General features: G+C 40.5%; 2 protein-coding genes across 2 annotated transcripts; both read right to left on the reverse strand.

Annotated features, from left to right (window-relative positions):
* Positions 1-1,288: 1,288 nt before the first annotated feature.
* TXNDC15 (thioredoxin domain containing 15) lies at positions 1,289-4,230 on the reverse strand (the record flags this gene model as incomplete). The annotated part of the gene is given in 6 exon segments (XM_082005947.1): positions 1,289-1,485; positions 2,321-2,451; positions 2,656-2,819; positions 3,453-3,874; positions 4,019-4,076; positions 4,078-4,230. Coding segments are annotated over 6 exon segments (1,125 nt in total).
* A 7,260-nt stretch (positions 4,231-11,490) lies between these two features.
* LOC309409905 (UPF0461 protein C5orf24 homolog) lies at positions 11,491-13,828 on the reverse strand (the record flags this gene model as incomplete). The annotated part of the gene is made up of 2 exons (XM_082006166.1): positions 11,491-11,531; positions 13,402-13,828. 2 exons carry the CDS (start codon positions 13,826-13,828, stop codon positions 11,491-11,493), a joined length of 468 nt encoding a protein of 155 aa, XP_081862292.1.
* Positions 13,829-18,457: the final 4,629 nt, after the last annotated feature.

Consider the following 18,457-nt stretch of genomic DNA (forward strand, 5'->3'; position numbering starts at 1 on the left):
AACTCTTTGTCAAACAAGAAATCTTAGGACTGACTTTGTTTCTTCTTAGTTTAATTCATAGTCTAAGGCTTCCTATCAGGCAAACCTCCACCATGTACAAATGCTATGCAATCAAATAATAAAAAAAACCCCAACATATCAGTCCATACCTTATTCAAAGTCTTCTATACTAATTATAACAAAAATCCGTATCAATTCTTTATGTAGCCTCAGCTGCAGACTTTCCAGCCAGCAAACAGCCAGTCAGTAGAAATTTAAATACAATTCAAGACTGGTCTTGATAATTTAGGCAGGTGATCCGTACTTCAGAAGTTACATATTTTTAGTCCTGCAAGAAAGTGGCTTAAAAGGTTACAATAAAAACTTGATTTATTTAAAAAATAGTATAAACAATGAATGCAATTTAATTCTATAGGAATGTAGTAAATAAGTTGTGTGTGTACACACGCACACAAAAAATGAGGTGAGTTTTGGAAGTTATGTTAAATCTTGTAAAGAACTGCCACTAAGTCAAAACTCAGAGAATGCAGTGAGGAAGAAAACCAGCACCTAACCCTGGCACCAAAGGTGGGAAATAGTCACCCTGTCAAGAGCTGTATAATTGAATTTTTTGAATTTGTTATTGCTGGGATACAATGGAATAACTCATTTGAAGTACACTTTTTTTAAAACATCTTTTTCTTCATAGTTAATTTTACTGACAGTCCAACTAATTCAGCAACATCACCATCCACCATTGTCTTCTTTAAAATTATGTATTTTGGGAATACACAAGCCAAAAATCTGAGTTTGATCTGTGTGGGCTAACACATCCTAATTGTATACTGTTTACCACATAGTCCACATAGAAACTTTAGTTCATACCTCTGTAGGATCTGTAAAAGAAGATCTCCAGAGCAGAAGCAACTCTGCTCCTGTGCCAAGCAGCGCCACGCGTACAGGCCACCGTGCTGTAAAAATCTTACTCGATCTACAAAGCGCAAGGACCTCTTCAGAAGGGCAAAGTAGAACTGTATCGCCTACTTAAAGTCCGTGAAAAATAAGCCGATCAAAGCAGCTTAATAAGTATTTTTAGTTCATGTTTTTTCATATTTCTTTACTTACCACTTTAATCGCCATGAATTTGCTTTTTACAGATTCAGCAGTTGATAAATAAAGCAGATTTTTAGACAATACTGTAATTTACAACCAACACATTCAACAGTTCATTCTTACATACTTCTAGTCCATACAAACTCCCACGTTACCAATAAGCGGGAAATTCTGTTCCTGTTTCAGCATCTCAAGATTATTCCTGATGTTCGTGCTCCTGTCCCGGGATCAGCCACCGAATGCTCTCAGTTCGAATGGTGGCGTACATGACAAAGCTAGCCAGAAAGAGCAAAGAAAAGAGAAGCAGCCAGTCTATGCCTTTTGTCAGAACGCTAGGCAGGGGGCCTGCCCAGTCTTCCTCGGTCACAGCCACGTCACTTTTAGCTTCTATACCTAAAAAAGAAAGCACCTGATCAACACCAGTAATCATTGGTAAATACAGAGAAGCTGGTTCTATTTGGAGCTTTTTTCCTGTTCTCAGACTAAGGCATGTGTACAGCTAGACTTAAAATTTTGGTGAGACGGTCCTTGTATGTTAATGTGTATCTATCATACCATTTAGTTACATAAAAACATACTCATTTTTATGTGTATTTTCATAATAGGAGGAGGCTTGTTCTGTCCTTCCACAGCACAGCCTTGTGTAAATTTGTCTGTTTGTTTTTAGTGGAGGGGGTTTTTTTGAGTATTTCTGCTGTATTAGCAAATATAACAGTTTCTGGCCTCTAATGAAGGCCCTCGTAGGCCTATGCAGGGGGCTTTTTTGCCTCTGTCCAGAAGAACACACCGCCAAAGAGCCAGAGAGCTGGCTCATAACGTGGACAGCCACATGATGGAAACCAGAATCCTTTTGTCTCCTCCAGGACAAGAACCAACACCATCTTATGCCACAGCTGCTGTCAGCCTTGCATGGCTCTGGCAATGATCCCAAGGTTCATCTGCCTTTATTCCCAAATCAAATATTTGGGCTGGAAGATCCTTCAATCCTTCCAGCACTCTCTCTAGCTACATCCTGCTGTTTCCCCCTACTCTGTGACAGCAGCCCAATAAGTTGAGTTTCTGTGTTCAGCACACCCTGAAATCCAGCTCACCACAGCAACCTGCTGGGTCCTCTCAGGGTCTTCATGAAATTTGTTTTAAAGAACAAACACCAGGGAGAGGAAAGCCCAGTTTGGAGCTAAAAGCCAACCTGTTCATCCTACTGACATATCAGGGCTGATTTGCATACCTGTTTGATTAAAAATGAAGTCTTTGAGTGTTTCCAGCGTTCTGTCTGTATGATTAAATCTAGCCATAGGTTTAGCACCTTGGAAAAGGAGGATATTTGGTACAGCCACAGTTCCAAATCTAGTTGATAAACTGGTGGACATAAAACAAATACAAAGCATCAAGGAAAAGAAATCCGCCAGAGGAAGAAATAAACATGGTTACAATACCGAAGGTATCAGTTTTACTAAATTAAATGCCCCTTAACAAGAAAAAAAATAAAAATCACTCCTGTTTTTAAAACACAATTTGCTAACAGAAATAAACTGATGGTAGAGCACAGGAATTGTAAATTACCTGCTGTGCTGAGATGCATCCAGCGCCAGGAAGTGAAGAGTTGGAAATGCTCGAGGTAAAGAATTAAAATGAGGTGCTAGACTGGCAGAAAAGCGGCACCACGGTGTATAGAACAAGACTAACGTACAGTCACTGCTGTTTGGATTTAAGAACTCCATGAGGTCCTTGGAGAAAGCAGAATAAGAAGAGATATAGACAATAAAACAACAATATTAGTTAATATATAATGGTATTAGTTAAATTCTAGAATTTACTAATTCTACTGATAGGAATTCTAATTCTAAATAGGAAGGCATCATTCAGTGATCAGTTGCAATACCTGACAACATTTATCAAGTAGCTGCACATTTTTAGATTTTTAACCTTTTTAAAACAGGTAATTGCATTTAACCTTTTTTAAAGGTTGGTTTAAAAGCTTATTACTTAAAAAATACATATACGCATAACTATTACAAGAAAGAAGCTAGAAACAGGCACTGGCAATAAGTGCCATTAACCATTTCAGAGAGACACACTAATCCACGCAGCAGGAAAGCTGACAGTTCACTGCAGGCACACAGATGAGAAGCAGAGGCATGCAGACTGAGCTATATCTCCATTTTTTTTTCTGCGCAGAATGACATGAAAAGCCTCCTTGCCCAGACAGTTCCTCTTTTCGATAGCACAGAGGATGTTACCCAAGGAAATTCGCCAAGTCAAACACTGAAAGAAACATGTACATGGTGCTGGCAGAGCATCTTCCAGCATCCTCACACGTTCAGAGTAACACCAAGCAGCGAAGCGGGCGATCTGCGTACCTGAGAGACGTTCAGGATCTGCAACGTGAAGTGGTCGATGCCGGTGATGTTTCTTTCTTCGCAGTTCACTTTGGGGCCTTTGGCGCTGTCGGTGCTGTTCGGCTCCTCAGCGGGTGCGGGCAGCACCGTCTCCAGCGCGGCCTGCTCCCGGCCCTGGCTGCCCGCGGGGCTGCTCCCCGCGCCGCACGCATCGCCTCCGGCCGCCGCAGCACAAGCCCCCTTAGCGACGGCAGACACCTGGCCGTCACTCGTTTCCCCCGGCACCACCGAGAGCACCACGGCCTGCTGCGTGGGGAGCCCGCTGCCCAGCATCGCGTCTGCCATCTCCGCAGTCCGGTACCGCACCGGCTCGCCGCCGCCCTGCACGGAGCCGCCCCCGGGGGAGTGGGGCTGCCCGCCGGCGCTCTGCTCCGTCACCGCCCCTGCACCGGGAGGGAGATGTCAGCTCCGCGCTGCGGCCGAGCCCTGGCCTCCCCACGCACCGCCCGCCGCGGGGAGGCCCCGCACACGCCGCCCGGTCCCTAGAGCCCACCACGGCTGCCAGCGCCGAAGACTGCCGGCCTCACCTGCGGGGAGGACCCTAGCGAACCAGGCCAGCGCCAGCAGTAGCCGCCACATCCTCGGCACGGCCGCGGCCCGGCCGCCTCCGCAGCGCTGCGTCTCCCCGGACAACGGCGACTTCCGCCGGAGCCACGACCCACTTCCGCTTCCGTCGCGCCACCACCGTGCGTGGGTGCGTGCATGCGTGCGTAGCGCTGCCAGAGCGGCATGCCGCCATCTTGTCTTGGCGGGTGGCGGTGGCGGCCGAGCGGCCGGTAGAGGCCGCAGCGGCGCTGGGGACGGCGGTTCCGCCTAGGGACCGGCTCAGTGCGTTTGCTGTGGCGGGGGCGCGCTGCGCCCAGCCTGCGCTCCTCCTCCTCCGACCGCTCGCCCTGTTCGTACTTCTGTGGCGGGAGGCCTCGGGGCGGGGGCAGCGCAGGCCGCAGCGGGGGGACGCGATCGCCACAGCCGCGTTCGTCTGCGGGGCTCCAAAACAGCCCAGCGAGATGATCCTCAGTGAAGGGACAGAGATCTGCTAGAGCTCCGAGAGCAGTGCAACACAACAGACGGAGTTCAGCTCAGGTTCTAGTCCCTGCCAGTATTAAATACAAACAGTACGGGTTTTTAACCGAGTTTTCTCATCTCAGACCTTGCAAACTCCCATGTATAGCAGCAACACACGTTCATGAGGGCGCCGGGCCAAGTCCACTGCTGACTGTACTGTGCAGTGTAACAGGACACTCCGCCTGGGCAAAGTTTGGGTCTGCTGACAGTGCTGGAGGTCAGCAGGCATTTCACTGTTGATTTAAATTAGTTCAGGTTGAAAATTCTCGCAACAAGGGAAATGTCATCCCGAAGACTTGACAGGATGTTATGATTGAAGGGTAATTGAGAGGGCACACAAACGCACCCTGTAATTCCTTCCAAAAGCGTGTTTTGTTGTAACTGGGTATTGCAGCCCTAAGGGCCTGCTGTGACCAGGACTGCCCAACAGCCACATCTGCCTGCCGAAGGATTTTCCTCCACCCACTATAGAGCAGCACTGATGCCATCAGGGATGTTTTCACATGAAAACTAAACTTTAACCTACAGCCAGGCTGGGAAAAGGGTGAAACCCTGTAAACTAAAGGCATATTTTTTTAAAGCTAAAAAGAAAAGATGGAGCTCTTGGCCATCAGCATATTGATCAAAGCTGAAAGGTGATATAAATATTCTGGTATTTCTTCTTAGGAAATAAAATATTCCTCCTGTGAGGAGAGTAACTCAGGAACTAACTCTTTCTGAGTTAGTTCTTTTTTAATAGTGAAGCTTCAGGACTACTTGGGGCACTTTGAAAATGAACGTAGTACCTGAAGTGCCAGTACCCCTTTTTTTACCATGTTTCTTCAAACTGACAGCACCACACAATGAGATTTTGCCAAAACTGCATCTGTCAAAAAGCAAGTGAGAATTATGAACTACAAACGTATGAACCATACACACACACTGGGAAAAAGGCAAGAAAAACACTGTACATGCATATAAATGAAGATGGGTGTCAGCTTTGTTACAGAAATGGGATGTTTGTCTTTGCTTCTACTAAGGGACACTTCTCCAACTCGGTTCTTTCTTACAGCACACATTTTCTTGCTTGGAAATTTTTTTCTTTCAAAGTCCAATTTGCACAAGCATTAACATTGAGGACATAAGAGTCTAAAGACATAAAACATGAGGTTTGCACTTAAAGAGAAAATATTTAATTAGACCAGCTGATACAGACCAAGCAAGCAAGCTTGAAAGCAAAAGCGTATGAGGAATCCAAGCTGGTGTGGATGAGCCTGCAAAAAGCTGCCCCATTCCCAGCTGTCCTTACCTTGGAGTTTGGACAAAGTGGCTTTTTCAACTTGAAAACAATTTCCCTTCTGGCCAAGGACTGCACACGATTCCCAGCTCTCGGCTCTGCGCCATCAGGAGCTAGCACGTGCCCCTGCTGCAGCCCTGGATGGTGTCAGAGCTCAAATGCAAGTGATGATATTCCAAACCTTTAAAATAAGAGCTTTCTGGCAGCATACCTCCGAGACACTTCTGTAGATTTAATCCTAAAAAAATGTCATAACACAATTCAAAAGGTTTGTGCAAAAACCTTTGTATTTTTTTTATGGTGACTATAAGCAATCTATTAATGGAAAACAAATCAACTCCCAAGAATTACAGATAGTCAGGCTTTATCATGCCTAACTCACAACAAATGTACTATCCCAGTGCTTATGCATTACAGAGGAGGCACATTTCTTATGATGCCTGCCAGTTCTGTTTCAAAACTCTTTTCAGTGGCTTACATTTTTTCTGATTTTTAATGCCAAATGTCTGTCTTCAGGAAAAAGTCTAGTAAAAAAATACATTGTTTTGCATCTATTCAAAAATCTTGGACACATTAGAAAAGCCCTCTTTGTTCGGGAAGGAGCTGAAATTTAGCAGAGAAGAGGATTTGCAAAACATTTGTCTTTTGTTGCACCCATGAAAAAACACCAAAACTTGGTGGTCATTTGTGCATCTTGGATTTCAGCAGCTGGACTTCTCCCCAGATTCCAGTCACACCGCACAAGTGTCTTCACGGGCAACATGGCAAGAGCAAGAGAAGGAGCGGAAGAAGACACAGACTGGGATGAAGAGGCAATGCCAGGACCTTCACCAAGACCAAGGTGTCCACTCGTATGTAATCCTGACATGTCCTCACAGCTACAACATTCTGTGTATTCAATAGCACAAAGATGAGGTAGAAGAAAACATGACAAGCATTCAAATCAGGAGCACAGGCTGAGGTCACACGGGCAACTTTAACCACGGCCTATATTTGGGATGTGTGACTTTGTAATCTTTGTTTTCTCAATGTGGCTGCAGTTGAGTATTTTTATTTAAACATATGAGCACTTGAAGGAGCAAATACACATTTTAGTATTATGCATATCTCAATGACCTACTGTAAGTAATAAAACTTGCACTAATTGTTACTGTGATTTTTTTTCACTAATTAGAACAAGCTTTTGTGGTATGAAAAAAACAACATAAAAGGCAAAATTTATCTGCCTCAGATGATTTAAACAACACTTAAGAATTCCACAACATTTTTCAGCTTCAAAGTAGCTAAAAGTTGTTAACTAATGATTCCTTCCAGCAACCCTGCAAGATAAGCACATATTTTTGCCATGTTTTTACCAACGGGGAAACAGAGACATCGCCATCCCTAGGCCATGCAGGGAGCCTGGGTGAGAGCCAGCTCCAGAACGCGGTAGCTTTTGTGCTGCCAATTCTGTATGGTCAGGCCACACCTCTCTCAACTGTTAAACAATAAATGCAGAGCCACAGGCAGAACCCTGATAAAAATAGCATGCAATGCAAGGCAGCAAGTCAGTCCTTTACTTTCAGGCATTACAGCTTTAAATGATTAACTGTCAAGAACAATCTTTATTTGTCTTGGTCCAAAAAACACACTACTGAGCTGGCATATTTAATAGGTACATATTTAATTCACATTGTGCTATTTGCGTTGCTTTAAGACTTCACATCGAGGAGGTACAAAAGCATAAAAATGCCAGTCCAGCCCCAAAGCAAGCCTTGAAGTCTCATGACATACATAAATTAGATTTGATTAAAAGATATGACCATCTTAAAGACTTCTTCAAGATGTCCAGCTTGCATAGCTGACACCGCAACACTGCTAGTCTGTCAGCATGAACAAATCATACAGTGGTCCCATCATCAGAAGCTGCACCTGGCCTTGCACACCAGCTATGCATCAAGGGGACAGGTTGCATTGCAACTTTTATCGTTCAGTTCATCACATGGCAGAGAACGCAGCAGCCATGGAAGCAGCTGAGCAACTTCCAACACCGCTGAAAAGTCTGTACTCTTGTGACTGACTTAATATCTAATACTTAAGGTTTCATTACAACCAAGAAAATAATCCATTTTGCTCAAGGAATCACATCCAGGAATTGATTTTTAGACCAGGATGTAGCAAACTGTAGTCAAACTCTATTCTGAACATATCCAGTCACCTTGAAAGCTACATATTTAGCATTACCAGAATGGCCAACAAAAAAAAAAACCAAACAAAAAAAGCATCATATGTCTTTTTCAGGTAAAAGCAACTTAGATGTCTGCAAAATAACTGTACCTTACAACCTTTCAACCCTAGATGGGCTTTCAAAGTACATGAAAGAGAAAACAGAGGCTGCTGGAAAGCAAGGGGAAGATGCAGACCTAGGAGCCTAGATTCCAGCTTCTGGTAGGTAGGACTGCCCATTTTCCCCCAAAGTTACTGAAAAACTTCAGTAGAAGAAAAAAAAAAAAAGGAAAAAAGAGGGGTTTGGTGGTGGTATGCAGAGCACATCTTGCCAACAAAGACAAATTGGAATATTGCTAGAATACAGGGATAAACACATCTTATTCGTCACAAAATAATGAATAATGACCACCATTCCATGAAAAGTTTAGTTTACGAGTACTCTCAATTTGATTTCCATGTGCAGAGTAAGAAAAAAGTTAGCAGCTTACTATTTATAAGTACATCGCTATAATTCCTTTCCTCCCCTCTTCTCATATTTAAGTGAAAGGATAAGAACAATTAAGTTACCGTAGCAGCATTTTCAATTCATTAAAAAATAAGCAACATTCCTCTATTTTCTGATACCTTGCAATTCATACAGGCTTTCTGACTTAATGCAAATATATGGGACTTGCCTGTAACAAGCGATACACATCTCACATTGAAATTCAGAAAGCAATGTATACTGAAAGGGTGCGCTCATTTATTCAATTTAAAAATCACACAACACAGCAGCCTCCCAACTCTCACAAACTCTCTGTGCATTTTGAAGTCCACACGGGCATGAAACGCAGTCTATGGCAGTCGGATTCAATTACACTTCAGAGAGGCAAGGGACAAACAGAACAAGTCACCTGATTTTAACTGAAATCTGTACAAGGTGTACCAAAAGATTTCAGTGACAGTTTGAGTTACTTAACTATGACTGAGACATCAGGAGAACAAGCAGCATTTCCACTTAGAAGAGAGAATGGTTCAGGCCATTTGTCTGACAACTGTCAACAGGCATCTTCAGCCAGGATTTAAGAGATACTAAAAAAAGCCCAGAGAAAAAATTGTTAGATTTTAAAGTATTAACTTTATTAATAAATATACATCCATATGATGATGTAAATACAGATCATGAACACTACTCCATTCCCATACACGTAATTGCACACGAGTAGCTCAAGTTCATGGACATAAAAACATACACAGTATCTAATCAGGCTTTTTACAGCAGAGGATGGGGTGCTGATACTAGTTATTTAACAGATTACTGTTTCCCCCAAAGTAAACCTGTGGAAAAGCAAATGATGAAAGATTAAAGTATCAGAAAGTGGTTCAAATTTCAGAATACAGATTTACCTATCTGGAAAAAAAAAAATCACAAGGAGAAAGGTCTAGTCTCTACTAAAGTCATAAATATATTTAAGCAGTGTTAAAATATATGCATTAAAATAGAGAAGAATAAACTTCTTTTGTGGTCAGAAATGAAGTCTGCAGTTCAAACTATTTATGATTGTTATCAACTGTTTTAACTGTCAACTCTAAGGATAGCACGAAACATTATTGTACATATAACAAAGAATAGCAGAGTCACAGCTAATGAAACCATCGGACAAATGACTTCACATTGCTCTGCCTTTTAAAGCTCTTCAAGAATGGGGGAGGGAGTTAAATTCTCATCTGAATTACTCTGTGTACTGTAGTTCCAAGTAATTCTTTTCACAGACACATCACTTTTCACTGACAAGGCTTGGGTTTGTCCTGACTGACGTCTTAAGATCTTTCAGACAAAATGAAAATATATTCATTCAGAACAGAGATCTTCAATGGCTCCTGATACACTGTCATTTTGATTAGTTTAAACTAAATCCAAGATATAAAGAACATTGCTTTAATGACAAAGCTAACTACTGATTTTAAAAACACTATCTTTGATATCAAAGTCAGCCACTTCTGATGGTAATCTCATTTTTTTTCTGCGAAAATATGGTGCCAGCATCTTTAATATGTCCAGTGCAAGACTTTATAGTAGCAAAATTATTTGGTTTTAAAGTTTAAGTAAATTTAATCAGAAACTGAATAGTAGTTACTATATGTATATTAAACAGTGAACTCGTATAGTATAATTAAGGAATAATAGCAAGCTAATACATTTCATTTATGTATAAATAAGAAGTTAGAAATTTGATAATTAAAAGAAATTATTAAAAAACAAACTTGACATGTAGCTCTTCTGAACAGTGCTAACACACAACAGTGATCCTAGCTTATGAATAGCTGAATTATGATATATAAAATAAGCAATTTACCTTACAAGTAATGTTTCCATACTATAGGGGGAAAAGGCCAGTTTTCCCATCGGTACTAATAAAGTTTAGGCATTAACATGCTGTTTCAGTGTTTGTCATGGAAAGAAAAGTGTTGAAAAAAAGCACAATGTATTCTGCAGATTATACATAGGAAAAGCAGAAGTATTTGAAAATTCCATTTCTAGTTCACTTTGAATCTCTTAACTTCTGTTTTCATCCCCTCACTGCACGGCACCAGTAAACTAAAGTCAGATGTAAAATAAACCAGAACTAGGAAATGCCCAGCAGTGCACTTCTGGTCTCCTTGCTAAATCTAGAGTGCCAAGTAGCCCATTAAACTCTCCGAACACTTTCCTACTTTATGCTCATCATTTCACAATTGACAACGTTAATTGTTTTTTACTGGGATTATATTCCATCTGATATCATTAATAAACACTGTAATGAGCAGAAATTGCTTAGACGACTTAATTATTTCATCAGCATATTTGAATACAAAATTCATTATACTAGCAGAACAGCGATACATCTGCATTATCTCCTGACACACAGCACAGCACCATTGAGTAGATGCACAAGTGAGAAATGAAACAGGAGCAAAAAGGATAAACAGGAGGAGGTAAGAACTGGAGTTTCTCCAAGGTACAGTGGTGACATGCAACACGGTCCTTGCCAGCGAGGTGTGACACTCCTGCAGTTATTACATTCAGCTGAAGAGGACTGCTTTCCCAGCTGAGTTCAGAAAGAACTTAAAGCAGTCCTTTGTTGAAAAATCATCTGATTAAAAACAGCCAATACAACACAGATCCTGAGGGTGAATTAACTCACGTTAGCATTTTGCATGTGCCAGAAGTTACATCGTTCTGAGAAAGACTGCTAAATTTCAGACTTGCGAGTTTGCTGAGGAACAGAACGTATAACTGGATTTCATAGCTTCAGCATGAAGAAACTATTTTTTAGTAGCAGTTTAGCTGCCGTTAGTTCATCTATCGACTAAGGAGCCATCCAGTATAGTTGAGGTTCATTGTCTTAGTTGCCAGTGCATACACAGTTCCCCCAAAACAATTCAACACACCTATTGTAAAGTACAGCATAAAGTCCAGCTCAATATGTGTTAGGCATCACTGGAACACCTGAAGGCTTGCTGCTTTTTTCCTGATAAAAAAGGTATGAAACATGACATCTGTTTCTTAAGTTGTCATCACTGAAATCAAGAGTTCTCATCAAAATGACAGCAGGCCAGAATAGCATTTATGTTAACAAAAATTATCAGCAACTTTACTCATTCAGCACAAGCTCAATTAACCCAAATTTTTCTGCTCCCCCAAACCTGCAAACTCTATATATTCCCCCCACTAGATATTTGAAGCTACAAATTTATCATAATGTCGTATTATATGTGAAACAACTTAAACTTTCTTCCAGATGGAAAAAACAAAACAACTTTAATTCCAGTAAAATAAACTTAGAACAAACAATATGCAACATTGAGGACTGATTTTTTTAAGTCTAGATTAAAAGTATTTTACACACACATTCACACACTCACACTGAAAAAAAAAATTAAACACACCCAGTTGAAAAATGGAACATTTCTTTTGGAAGGAGAGAAGGTTTTAGTTTTGAGTCAAGAAAGGTATTTATAGTTAACCAACAACATTTTTTTTTCAGCTTGCATGCATAGATGAATTACTTTATATCTGGGTTCTAGCAGTGCAGTAAACTGCATCCTGTTTGCATCAGCTATACAGTTTGCTTTTATAAATCATGAAAATGGTGTCCTTTGGTAGATATATAAGCTTCCATAACTTAAATATAGTATAAGTGTCAAACACCGAAATAACTGTATTTCCAGGAATATCTGTCAAAACTAAGTCTGAAAACTTGGCAACAGTGTCTATTAAAAAAGTTTAATTTGTAAACATTATAGATTAATACTTTAAAAGCTATTAAACTGTTGCCACCTAAGCACAGATTTTAAAGGCAAAAACCAGTGTAAATAGCTATTTACAGATTTAAGAACATATTGTTTAATATTAACCAAGTGCGTAACTAGAATGAACAGTACTTAATTTCTTATAAAATACGTCAAATTTCAAAGACTTATTTGTGGTTTGGTATATGTACTATTAGGCATTTCAAAATCACACAGCAGAATCCTGTAACAGCATAACTAAAAGAACAGCTATCACCTAAAGGCAAATTAGCTTGTTAATAAGGCGCTGTGAAGCTGTAACGCACTGTACAAATGCTCAGTTTTCTTTAATAGTTTCAAAAATATTTTTGGAGCATTTGTTGAAATTGTCTTACTGCTACAACTCCAGAAACAAAAGCCACCTGAAATCAGCACTTTAAAAAAGGCTGAGTTTTTTTGTTTGCTTTTTTAAGTATCTATTTGAGGTCTGTAGAAGCTCCTGCAGAAGTGGAAAATGTAGCTTGCTGCTTTTTTTATCAGTTTTTCTTATCAAGTAAGAACTCATCTGGCTAAGTTCCTTATTGTGGGGTAGGCCACATCACGAACCAACAGCCAGCTCATTCGGTTCTCCTTATTTCAATTATATAATCCATAACCACACAACTAGATATACCAGAAACTGAATATAAAACTAGGGACATGGACATTACTAAGTATCAACACCAAGGCATATGCATCACTTCAGACTTTCTTATAAATTATGATTTAAAACCAAGAAAACTCCCTTTAAACCAGTGCCTTCTCAACATTGCTTTAGAAGTTACTGAATTGCACCCGTAGGCTATGGCATTATTTGAATAAAAATAAAATCTAGAAATTCAGACTTAGGCAAACACTACAACAAAATGCAAGAAACATGCCAAAATTCAGAGTAAAGCACATTAGTTAAGGAGTTACTAATTCCCTCCTTTCATTCATTAGGCTGTTTCATTTTGCTACTAGTTTCACCAGCAGCATGTACTCCTCTGTTATGCACCATAGGATAGGGAAAAGCTGCACTGCCACACGTATAACTTAGATTTGCAAGCCGTGATAGAGCTTTAATGCTACCTGGAGGTCTGCCTGGGCTGACTTTGTATCCTGCTGCTTTAGTTGTACCCAAAGGTCTGCCTGGACTTGTCTTAAATCCAGCCGCTTTGGTGGTCCCCAGGGGTCGACCTGTGCTGGTTCGGTACCCTGCTGATTTTGTGGTCCCTGATGGCCTTCCACGTTTACCAGATCGGTTGAGGTTTTTCTTTTTCTTTAGTTCGTCTTTTGTCTCTATATTCCTGCCACTCGTAGTCTGCAAGTGCGATTCGTTCAACGCATCTTGTCTCTGGCACGCAATTGGTTTGTGGCTGACTGCGTGGCTGTATTTACTTTGCTGCGTGGCGTACAAGTCAAACTGATCCGCAGATCTCACATTGTCTTCGTTAAGGCAAGAACTCTTGCCGGTCCCACAGAAAGCTGTATTGCTGCTGGCAACAGGGTGCATCATTTTCTACCAAAAATAAGAAAGACAAATATGTATCAATATGTAATAATACCACAGCATTCCACAAGTGAGAATCTTTCAAAAGCTACCTCTATTTCTCAAAATTAGTCCAAACTACTTTGTCTACGTTTAGTAAACAGTATTGATGTCAGTAAATTACTTTTTTAAACTAAAAGTTTTATCAGTCTTTCACTTGAGCTTTTGCATGGTAACCTTTACACATAGTTAACAATGACAATTTAAACTATGTGTTATTCAGATAGGTATAATTAGGGAAGAAGTATGTTAATGAACTGAACAAGAGCATTTTGGCAACCAAGATATACAACACCTGCTCACCCACCATGATTTCAAAACCTTTCTAACTGAATCTCACCTAAATTCTAGTCCCTGTAGTTGCAAGATTAACCTATCACCTGTAAGGCAAGGAAAAATATGGTATCACTCTCTTAATTTAGTAGATACAGGTTCGTAAAGATTTTTTTTTGTTTAACTGCACCAAATTAATAAAACACTAATCAGTTTTGTCGTTTCTTGTCACAATTAATCTGAAAGAATCAGGTAAGGCATTCAATGAAGACAATGGTGCCATAGTTGGGAAACCAGAAGTACAAAATGAGCCTATTACAAAGTAAAAGATGCTACATTGCAGAAACGCCACTGCTGTCCTAGTTAGAAGAGCAGGGACAAATTGCTGGTAATGCCAACTCTAAGATAACAACACTGGGAAAAACAACACGCCTCCTGTTACAGACACACAACTTTGTCACACATCTACAAATATTCTGGAAAACAAACGTGGCCCATCAAGGTCAACAACTGTTTTATATAGCCTGCTCTTTTTGTTAGACAAAAACAACTTGCGCTGTGCTCCATTTACAGAGGTTTACTTCTTTAATAAAGAATCAAAGCCCTGTCTTCAGGATGGCATAAGGGTGACTCTCATCAGCATGTTACTGCAGGCTAACCCAGGTTCCAATGGACAAACACCCAGCTGCTAGAAACCACATATGGTCATCGTCATAATTACAAGCAATAATTTCTCAATAAATTAGTTAAGCTTATATCCATTGTATCAAATCTCTGCAGCATATGTACTGGGGCAGAATCACAACAATTCACAATATTACTACTATTCTGAAACTTTTTTTAGTATTAATGCTTCTGGACACCAACTGCACAGACAGTGTCTCAGATTTCTTAATAGTGGCAATACCGTAAGACGCCAGCAAGCTACTCAAGGAGCAATAGCAATTTTCACCCATTCAACTATATTCAGTCTACAACTTATATAACCTGCAAATACTCAGTTTAAGATAATAATATTTAGCCATGCTGAAGACAAGATTAAGCCAATCAATATCTGTCACATCAGAGTACTCTGTGCCCTAGTCATGCTTTAGGACACCAAATATTTCTTCCTGCAGTAAATTTCTCTAGTAGATAAGGTCTGGAAGATTTATTGTATTTTCCCTGCAGTAGCTCTGGAGTATCACCTACAGCAACCCAATTTAAACTCTACCATTGATTACTGAATTTATTTGGCAGTTATGAATGTCTCCTCCCAGCCAGAAAGAAAGCATACAGCAGAGATGGTTTATTTACCCAGGAGTAAATCCCCATGCCCTTTTCTTCTGATTACAGCGGATACATTCCCTGCTGTAACACCCAATTTACCTTGGCTTGTCAAATGTGCATTACAGTGTATGCATTACTCTTGTGCAAATATATGAATATGAGTTTATGTCAAACAGTGAAATTATGATAGTAATATAGTTTAAATATTAGATGGTTCTAGCAGAGATTATCTGAGTGCTACAGTTCTGGTATGTTGAATGGGGTACAGTGGAACAAACATGAAATCACTGTTACTGCAAGTGCTGACTAGCAAACAAAACAACTAAGAATAATCAGCAAGAATAATTGTGCTTTGCAAAGAACAAAGGAAGTAAACTACAGGTCAAGAGACCAGACAGACTTTTCTGTGCAAGCAATGAAAAGGAAGCTTAAGGTTTTCTACAATCAGCAGTCAAAAAAATGTTACCTTCCTTTAACCCCACTAGAATAGGGCCCACAATATCACAAAAAATACCTGAGATTTTTCATGATAAGTAATTGCAAACATAAGGGTTCTGATAATGACTTTTTCTGCAGAGAGAGTAAGCCCAGTGGCTCTGAAGGGCTATTCATCTGTTTGTTGACACACTAGAGGACACTTGGAGCGGTTAGCAGCATTCTTGTCTCAGTGCTCACTTTAAACTCAGGAATACTGGCTTCAGCTCCAAAAAGCCACTCCAAGCTCGACTGCCACAAAGAAGGATCAGTTCAGCTGCCCAGTATCCGAGGAACACACCAGAGCAGGCAGAAGGCACTGAATAAAGTGAGGGCCCCTGGTATTTCTCAGGAAAGGGACCACAGCTCAGACTCGTTCCTGTCTATGTTACATTCTTACTCTCTGCTTAAAAAACAACCCACAATCTTGGTGGAAGACTGCCAATGGGATTTTTTTTTAATGCTTCCCCCCTGCACCTTTCTTCATCAAACCATAAAAATTTCAAGTACTAGCCAGGATTTATATTTTGTGTTTTTTTTGATTTAAGACTTTTTTGGAAAAGTTTTAAAAAGGAAATATGTAATCAAGCTTAATTACCCTAACATGGACATCTCCAGCATAATTTTACTTCGTTCACATTACAGCAGGGAATAAAAGAATGTAGTGAGTCTATCTGTAGAGTGCAAGCAGGTTTCTTGGCAGGGAGACATACAGTATAAATGAGAATTGATATAAAATGCAAAGCTATGCCAATTTAAAAATCACACTCTAGCTAAACTGTATAGCCAAACACATACAACTTTGTGTGCAAGCATTCTTAAATAAAAGCAGCCAGAAAAGTCTCCAGCAAAATAGAACTTACTTGTTTTAAACCTGTAAATAGACATGTAAAAGATATTTGCCACAGTTTACTTAAAGTATTTTTTTTACTGATTCGACTGACTGGTTGAATGGCTCTGTGTAAACATATAGTTAAGATGAGGCACTGTAGTAACGAAATTTAGTCATATTTCAAAAAGATTTTTACTGGAAAGTGGCTGTAGAGGATTTTCTGTATGGATCCTTTTCTATCTGGTAATTTATTTCTATACAAATGCTGGGGAAGGGAGGAGACAACTGGCTAAGCTAGTTTTGGGAAAAGAGAGGTAGCATTAGAGCTTCCTGTGCAACAAAGCACAGAAGCTCCACTGCTGCTAGAAATAAACAGGACCAGCCATCCAGGACCCGCAAAGCTTTGCTGCGGGGGGGCGATTTCTGGACGTGGAAATGACCCCTCCTTTTGAAGTGCAGCTGCACTACCACTCTCCTGAGTAGCTGCAAAGTTAACCTGCTTTAGCACTAGCGAGGTGAGTTTGAAGTTTTGTTTTGCTCCGGTGACAGCCAGGCTACTGATCAGTCACTACACAATGTATGAGGCTGCTGTGAAGATTTTTTTATATTTCACAGTCAAGCTTGGTATTGTTTGCTTTCTTCTGCTGGGAGATGAAACAGAAACCATATTACAGGCAATACAGATGCTGCAAGAAATGGATGAAATTTCACCTAATTCCAATGATATTACAGGTTTTGGACAGAGAGAGTGCACCCCTGTACCCCTAAATACACGTTAACCAGTACCACACAGTCTAGCCTACAACTGCTCAGGCTTCTGTTACTGATATGGTCCATCTCTCTCCAGGCTTGAAACTATGCATAAAATCCCTGTTCATGTCTTGGTCACTACACAAAATTTTAAGATCAAAGCTACTCACATTACGTAAAGACATCCTCTTGGGTTGTGACATGGTGCTGTCTTTAGCTTTCAAACATCATGCCCTTTGCCTTCTTCATGGGCAAGAATTTAGCTGCCAGCATACACAAGACGAAAACTCTTACAAGCAGAGAAGTACACAAGCGCCCTTGAACAGGTACTTGCTTATTCAGTATTTTATACTGAGTACTGGAACTGTGGCCCATTATCTGCATTAAGCTGAATAATCAATTCCAACATAAGAAGCAGGTAACTGCTCTGGTCTCACCCCCACCAGCCTGCTTTCTGTAACTACAGCCTGGTTAGCACCGGAACAGATTTGACTCAGTGAGTGCTTTCGACTTCTGGTAAAACACGCCTCAATCAGAGCAAAACTGAGCAGAACTGGAAGCACATCTATATTACAGCTTTTCAAATGACGAATACCAGGAAAGGTAAACTCCTATTGCCAACAGGGACAATTTTGCTTTTAATGAGAGTTAGTATATAAAACCCACTCATTCCTCTGAAGCTTTCCACCGCCAAGCCTGCAATGATTTCAAGAGTATTGATGGAGCTGTAGGAGGCTGCAGCAGTACATTTTCATCACCATCTAACCTTGCTTACAGCCAATACACACAAAGTATAAGACGTAGTACTTAAAAACACAAGCAGCTACAAGTATTATTTCTGCACTAGTTCTCTGAATGTCACTTCTACCAATTAAAACAGTTGGAGTGGAGCACAGGACCAGCTCTGTTCCAGATCGCTGAATAAAGGACGCTCTATGCCACACAGGACAGCGCAGTGGCTGCAGGCCCTGGGGAATACCAAAGGGCTCAATTTCTTT

This window comes from Phaethon aethereus (assembly GCF_964289735.1).
Source record: "Phaethon aethereus genome assembly, chromosome: 14".
NCBI lineage: Eukaryota > Metazoa > Chordata > Aves > Phaethontiformes > Phaethontidae > Phaethon > Phaethon aethereus.